Source organism: Protopterus annectens, chromosome 4.part0 (assembly GCF_019279795.1).
Source record: "Protopterus annectens isolate FY-2018-M chromosome 4.part0, PAN1.0, whole genome shotgun sequence".
Lineage (NCBI taxonomy): Eukaryota > Metazoa > Chordata > Ceratodontiformes > Protopteridae > Protopterus > Protopterus annectens.
This window is the reverse complement of record NC_056733.1, coordinates 715,383,476-715,391,840: the sequence shown is the minus strand read 5'-3', so window position 1 is coordinate 715,391,840 and position 8,365 is coordinate 715,383,476. Positions and strand designations below refer to the sequence as shown.

Below are 8,365 nucleotides of genomic sequence, written 5' to 3'. Positions count from 1 at the left end.
TTTACTCACCTGATTTATTAATATTTTTAAATATCATATAAAAATAAACATATAACAATATTTTTCTTTAGATGGACTATTGATAGCAACTCCATACTATGGTGCAATCATTACGGATATATCATTGTACAATAATGTCAGACTTTTCCCAGCTCATACAAGCAGCAAGGTAAGCCAAGAAACTTTCACATTATCTGAATCAGTTATGTTACATTTTGAGTCAGTGATTGGAATGGATGCCACTGAAATACAGTATTAGTAATTGTAATTTTAGCATAAAATACTTAGCCCATGTATATTTACAGCATTGCGTCTGCAGCTCAGTAGGTTGCACCCTCCTTTTGTATCCTGGAAGATCAGGAGGCTATGGGTTCTATTCCTGTCATAGCTGCAAGCATTTATTTTTCAGTACTAACACTGTACATCAGTATATGGAGGTGCTAGACTTCAGATGTGTTATCCCTCAGATAAGATGTTAAGCCAATGTCCCATCTCCTTAAACTGGTCAAATGTCTGCTGTATGTAAAAAAACCCACAGCACCTATCAAAAAGAAAAATACATTTTCTGCTGGCCTCCCCAACTTTCCTCTAGTCATTATGAATACTAGCTTGGCTGATGATTTATTACAGAAAGTGGAGGAGTAGCGCAGGTGGAAATTTAAAACTGGGGAGAAAAAAATGGATCGATTTGATCTGAATGTAAGGAAATAGCTGCAACTTATGAAACTGAAATTGACTGTTTAAGGCTTGGTCGGTAAGGGTGGTATAATGCAATCAATTCAGGAGGAAGTGAGAGATATCAATACTCACAAACGAAGATTATTTGCAATTAGAACATAAATGTGATAAAATATATGCAAGGTTAGCTGAGAGGAAATATGGTCAAGTGATGAAAAAAAACTAAAAAATGAATAAGAATGTGGAAAATAGTAGTGGGTGTAATTATATCTGAAAAGGAATGGATGGAGGAGTTAAGAAGGCATGATAAATTAAACGACGGACTTATTGTATATGATCAGTATATGAGATGACTGTGTAGGTGGTTCAGATACCCCTTTCAGTTACAAAGATGCTGGAAGGTGGGAGAGGATGAATCTTGGAGATGTGGAGAGAAAGAGGCAGGAAACCTGCATATGTTTTGTGAGTTCCAGGCAGTTAAATAACTGTGGAATAATTGTATAGAGGAATGGGAAAAGTCCATAAATGAAGGAAATTCATGCCCTTGGGATTAAGTGAAGAGGAAGATGGGTAGAGACAGCAGGAAAAAGTGCAATTACTGTATATGGGAGGATAGATAAGGTTCTTATACAAGAGATGGTGAACAGCAACAAATTGAAAACATACAGGCATTTACTGACAGCTTAGGGAGGATATGAAAAGTAGGGGAAAAGTGATTAAGGAATGGAAGAAAGAATTGGACTTGTATACAAGATGATAGTGTCTGGTGTTCATAGCCTGGAGCTTCACAAATGACTTATCTGTGGAAAGCAGCACTACATGGATAAGCAAAGGTCAGTGAAAGGCCTTTGCGATGAATACGGAAAAGTGAAGTATTTTTTTAAAAACACTTTCACTTATCGCAAAACAGTAAGTTGTATAAAGCTCAGCATTCTGAAATTACTTTGTGAAATGGTGAGGATTTGTATGCTTATTTATTTATTTATTTATGTTTGCTTTGTTTTGTGTTGTTTTGCTTTGTTTTGTTTTTGCATATTGCTGGTGAGTTTTATTACAAAATAGAATAGGGAAGGTAACAAAGACTGAAAAAGGGGAGACAAAGCAAAGAGCAGAGCACACAAGGCAAACATCAAGACAGTTTCTACTGGAGGAGGTGGGAGAGGCTGGGCACTGTTTTTGTCAGGGGATAACCCCCCCCCCTTTTTTTTTCCAACTTTTTTATGTTAGAAGGTAGTTTGGGTGGGAAATAGGTAAGAGGGTATAGGGGAAAGGATAAGGGCAGCAGGGCTGGGGAAGTGCCAGTCCACAGAGCCTCAAACATATCCACTGCCAGATGGTATTGTAGTGGAAGCTGGAGTCCCAGTCCACAGAGCCTCAAACGCATCCACTGCCAGATGGTATTGCAGTGGAAGCTGGATTCCCAGTCCACAGAGCCTCAAACACGTCCACTGCCAGATGGTGTTGCAGTGGAGGACATTGTTATTGACTTGGTAGGATACTGCGCAGATGCAGTTGCTGATACCTGGTACTACCTGGCAGAGTGTGTTTTCTAAAAGCTGAAGATAGGCTTTGAATGACTGAATTCTCCTGTCCATTACTTCCATCAGTATGTCCTCTATCAAGCTCCAAAGCCACCTTTCTGTGAGGCTTGCCATGCCGCATGACAGAGTGCCTGCAGGACTAGCCCCTCTACTTTGACCCTGCAATGATGTCCCTGGACCAACAGAGGGTGATCTGTCCCTAGTCTGGGAGGTGCATGCCTTGTCTGCCCCTGAGGGATTTGAAATGTAAAAAAAAAATAAAATAAAAAATAAAAAAAGGAAACAAATGAGAGAGAAACAAAACAATAAAGACAAAAGAAATTCATAACTGAAATAAGAAAAATCAGAAAAAAAAGGGTGGGGAGAGAAAACAGAAAAAGCCCAATAAATCCACACAATTATGTTTACATGCCATTCCATACACTAACTGAAGTAAAACTAGTGTACTGGAAGTCCTTATGCATGCAATGGGAGCAGTGATTTGGGGATGTGCTTGGGAATAGTGATATGAGTAGTCTTTACGAATACATGAGATGAATTGAAATGGCAAGGGCTTCTGACTTCTGGAAGGCTTTGTTTGTGTCTCTCTCAAGTTATGTACATGCAGTACATTCAGTATGCTATGAAGAATACTCTTTGTAGCTCTTGAAAGTAAGCAGGTTAAAAGCAGTAACATTAGCTTGACCCATAGTGGCCTTAGTTGCATTGCTTTCATCTGCAAAGTTATTAAAATAATTGTCTTATTACCAATAAAAAAAAGTTCTAAAAAGAATATAGCAGTTGTGCATGCACATACTTTTCTTTTATTTTTAAAGTACTGTAATGATTTAAATCCATTTCTGTATGCTTCTTATACATATTGCAAACTAGAACGAAAAAAAATCTCTTGGAATGCAATTATACGTACCAGAAGATTGAACAAGCGTTTTAACTTTTGCTGTTTCTGCTGGCAATTGTAATTGATTTCATCATCAACTATAATAAAAAGACAGAAGGCAATTCTTGTTTACCTGTATTTGCACTGCTTATATATGTTACTATTCTTATCTAAGCAATGACTCCTTTTTGTTTTCTGCTTTATTTTCTCTTACATATGCATAGCTGTATGAATTAGTACAATACCGTATCAATATGTACGTTCATTTAAGAGGAAAATGATAAGCATGAACTATGTGTGGGATGTTGTTTTCAAAATACATGTAACATTGCATTCAGGTATAACTAATTCACAAACCCAGAAATGTAGCAATTTGTGGAAGTTTGCATTTCCTTTTCTGTACAAATGTATCTGATTTTATAGCTAATGTTGAAGTAAAACAACATTTCAGTAAAGTTTGTGCTGATCATTCACTCAACACAGCAATCCCCAGCTCCCTCCCCCAACCTGCAGTCTGATTAGGGTGCGATGTGTGATACTTCAGCCATGTTGTATGTACAACTAGAAATATTTTTGAACAAACAACTGTGTTAAGCAACTGTTTTAGTTACATTTCTTTGACCTACACAAAGCCATCTTCATGTAATGTTACTATTAAAAGTCAATTTTTTTACAGTGGTTATAAATTATAAATGTATATTTGCAATTTTAATTTCAATATTTTATAAGTTGCCACCTCACAACAAGAGGTTCTCCGGTTCGATTCTCAGCTTGGGTGCCTTCTGTGCGGAATCTGCATGTCCTCCCTGTGGTCGTGTGGGTTTCCTCCGGGTGCTCCGGTGTCCTCCCACATCCCAAAGACATGCAGTAGGTGGATTGGACACTCTAAATTGGCCCTAGGTGTGAGTGTGTGTGTGTGTATGTGTGTGTGTGTGTGTGTGTGTGTGTGTGTGTGTGTGTGTGTGTGTGTGTGTGTGTGTGTGTGTGTGTGTGTGTATGTGTGTGTGTATCTTCTGTGGAAGGTTGGGCGCCGGGCTGGCAACTCGACACCGTAGAACTCCACTGCCAATCATGAGCGGACAGACGATCCACTGTGGTGACCCCTAACTGGGAAAAGCCGAAAGAAGAAGAATTTCAATATTTTATAAATCCATTCACAAGTACTTGTACGTGCAGCACAGTACACGATTTACACAGTTACTTGTACAGATTATTTTATTACACTTATGTGACATGTGTATATATTATTCAAATCTGTTAACTTATTACTGATATGCATCTTTATTAAAAAGATATTTATATGATTACAACATGATAAAGACCCTGTGTTTCTAAAGTATAGTGAAACAGTCCACTTATGCTGTGCTGATGCGGTCATAAGAAAGCCTAAACATGCATGCCCACAGCTAGTAGAGTTTGTCTTTATTGGCCTGAATGTGTCCAAAAAGACTTAAAAAGAAAAAGTAAAAAGTCACAGACATTTAGAAGCCATATAGCTGAAACACTTGATGTCCTTAAGGGGTCATTCGCTTATATCCCATGGGCTTCTATTATAGGAGGTTTACAGTATCACACAATGAAAACTCTAGCTCTGCTGGGTTTTTCTTGCAGTTTTTACTGAATGATTTGCCTGTGTGGCCGTTTTCCTCTTTGGTTTGTAAAGCAGTTCATCAAAGATACATCAATCTCAGGTTCTCCCATATTGACTGATCAAGGCATGGAGAGATGATATATCATGTTATTAGTACTCACCTACAGTTCCTGACCTCCTGTAAAATTTTGTGTCCATACTGACCCTTGACAAGAATACATAATGCCCAGTTATACAATAATGTTTACTGGGGAAACCAAACACAACAACAAATGTAAGTGCAACTTTTCTGTGATAGTACATCTGAAGATTCAGGCTATGTTTGTCCAGTATTCTGGTTAAAATCTGAAAGTGACACAGTAGTCTAGGAAGAAAAATCCTTTTTGTTCTGCTGATATTTGGACCTCTGTCTTACGTCTGTAGTGTAGGCTACTTCACATTTGTTCCCTCAAGGCACCTACAAGTCAGATTTAAGCTCCCGGACAACATATATATATATATATATATATATATATATATATATATATATATATATATATATATATACCAACCTGTCCATTTTCATTAAAAAAATAGATGAATCCTGTATTTTGAGCTAAGGCTGTAAAGGTAGACTTAACTCTATCAAGTCAGCCATACAGCAACACAAAAGAAAGTCTGATGTCATGGCAATAAATATGATTTTTATAGAAAACAGAGCTGTTAACAGAACATTGGGAAAGATACATTTAAGTTGGTTAATGCATTACCCTTTGCGTCAACATTTATTTTAATCCAGATTTTTCCACTAAGTAATGCCTGTGTTCCCCTCTGTGCTCTGGATCTCTCATGCATTTACAATAAGTTGAATTGAGAGAGACGTGTGAGTTTATTGAAAGTCTTCTGAGTGACTACCAGTGCAATTGAGTACTTGGCAATTGGCTTTCTAATTAGGAAAGTCCTTGTCATGAATTATTGCTGCTGGTTGACTTTTCTAGTTATTTTTTTTTTACGTTTAGCCCTTCTTCAGAAACCATACATTTTATTTGAAAGTATTGGGTCACTTATAATATACCTTAGACAGTAACTGCAGCAGGTCTGTGTCAGAAGATCGAAGTCCCCTGATGTCGAACAACATATGTTCAACACCATAAGATCGATTTGCCAGAACATTGAAGCTTACATATGGAGAGCATGGTTCAGTGGGGATCAGGAAATTTACCATTTTCTCCACTGTAGTATGATCTCAGAGTTGGTAAATATAATATGCAGGGAGTGCAAGAAGTGCAGGGAGACTTGCTCCCTTGCAAAATATACATTTTTGTTGTTTAGTGTTGTTCAACGATGTGGCGATTTGATCATATCCTCTTGACTATATGAAGTTTGACGTTCTGATATTTCAGTGTTATCGCATAGATCCATCTGCAGCAGTGCAGTCTTGTTTTGATGTGATAGTTTGTATATAAAACTTAGATTTGATAGCAGTTATTCAACATAGAGTGAGAGCAAAAATAAACTCCTTCCAATTCTCAGCAAAAAAGCCCCCACCCTATCTCAAGCAGCTAAAACAGCCAACCTGAAATGAGTTGTACTGTCTCACTTAGAATATGGACCACCCATTTTCATACCTGCCTCCAAGAAAAACACCAACACACTCCCGACACTCTGCAACAGCATCTGCTACTCTGTGAATATCAATGTATTGTACTAGAAAAGGCACAGTGCCTACCCACAGAACAAAGATATAAATTATTGTTAGTATTCCAACTCTACAAACTACTCCATTAACAGACATTTACTCCCTGTGCTGCTAAACATCATGGAAAACCTCCTTCTGCAACCTGAGACACTACTTGCAAGCCACACCAACACTCTCATTGCCCCTAGAGCCAAAGTGCACAGCACTGTACGTGCATTCTCCATTCAGGCACCTGTTCTTTGGCAAGCTTTCCACTTCAGCATTAAGGAAATTAACATTTACTCCAAATTCAAAATGCAACTCAAAAAGCATCCCTTCATGAAAGGCAAATGCTCCTTATTCAACACACAATCTCCATCTCCTTTCTACGTCTGTTCTCAACTCTACACAGAATTAGTGACCTACTTTACTAACTAATCTAAATATTGTACATCACACTCCACCTGATTACTAGAATGTACATGTATAATTTTTCGGAGCTATTCTCTTATTGCTTCCATTTCTGCCTTTTTTGCCTTTGAAATGTTTTGTATTACACATTGATTGAGCCTGAAACTGGTCAGTATTGACCAATGCTCTACCTGGTAAATGAATATAAATGAATAAATACATACATAGATAAATAAATAAATTCCCCAAGAAGATGAAACTTGGTGGGGTACAGGATTTTGTACTTCAAATAAAATGCTGTACAAATTTAACTCTTAGGTGTAATGTGTTTTAAGATAATATTGCTCTACTAAGCATACTTAATGTGAGTGGCATACGATTATTGCCATAGCTTCATTAAGAATCAGGCATGGTGCCTATATAGGAAGACAAGTTAGCCAGTGCTATTTCTTCCTTCCTTCCTTCAGCCTAAATGGTATTCTGGAAGCAGGGCAGCTATATGATATTAGAGACCAATAGTATTAGGCTGGATGTTATCCTACTGAGCCACTGATCTAAGCACTGACTGTGTGACGTCAGAAATTTCACAAATTGCATGGAGTTGAGTAAGAAAAGGGCAGTGTAATCATCCTCTACCTGGTAACAAAAGTTGTTTTTGATGGCACTAAGATACATCTGATTATGTCTGAATGAATACAAAATGCTATAGGATGGAATAATAACTCAGATTCATGATAAAATAAAAATTCAGAGTGCAGAGTTGTGCATTCTACTGTTTTAAATACTTGTCAGGTTGATGGAGAAGTCTAAACATTTGAAAGTGATTGAATAATATGAGCAACAAAAAATGGATGTGACTATTCTAATGGTGATCTGAGATGAAAAACGTTAATTTGGCCTTAGTGTGGTTCAAGGCAATATGCTTAAGACGTATCCAAAGTATGAGAGAAAAAGAATGAAAATATTAAATTGTATATACATATCACCTTCATGATTCTGCAGAAAAAAAAATCTGTTGTCTGGATTACAAATGGTGGCGTCAGTGGAAAGAATACATTGTGCTTATGTACTGTACTATTGTTTTCATGAGTATAAATACATTTCAGTTCATTGTTTAGCAGGAAAGACATCAAATGTTTAATGTGTGTGTTAAAGACACTGCACTATTATTTAAATAACTATATATACACTGAGTTATTGAAAGCATTCAGAAGCATAAGGTTTCTATATGGAAACAAACTCCCCCCCTTCTGGTCTTGTATCACTACTTTCCTCGCTTGCTGTTTCTCCTCATCTAGTTTTAACTAAGAAATATATTAATTCTGGAGTTGTTTAATCCTTGACTTAAAACACTTATTACCTGGAGTGTGACTGTATTTTCTGTTTGTCTGCAGATAGTCAAAGGTACAAATCGCCCATTTCAGCTGACAGTGCAGACACTGGAGAAAGGTTTACGGAATGCTAAGTTGGAGGTATGGTCTCTTTTTTTCATAAAGAGCTTTACAAAGTAGACTGGCAGAATAGAAGATTTAACTCTAACATTTAAGTCTAACATGTTGCATTCAATAAAGAGCACTTGAAGTACACTCATATATATATATATATATATA

The 8,365-nt window shown here is 37.1% G+C and overlaps 1 protein-coding gene across 2 annotated transcripts in view; it reads left to right on the top strand.

Annotated features, from left to right (window-relative positions):
* Positions 1-8,365, top strand: part of LOC122800138 (1-aminocyclopropane-1-carboxylate synthase-like protein 1) — a 505,362-nt gene that overhangs the window by 243,827 nt on the left and 253,170 nt on the right. For both annotated transcript variants that reach the window (XM_044069656.1, XM_044069657.1), the window contains exons 7-8: positions 72-169; positions 8,150-8,227. In XM_044069656.1, coding sequence (XP_043925591.1) covers positions 72-169; positions 8,150-8,227 — 176 coding nt within the window. The remainder of the gene's footprint in view (positions 1-71; positions 170-8,149; positions 8,228-8,365) is intronic.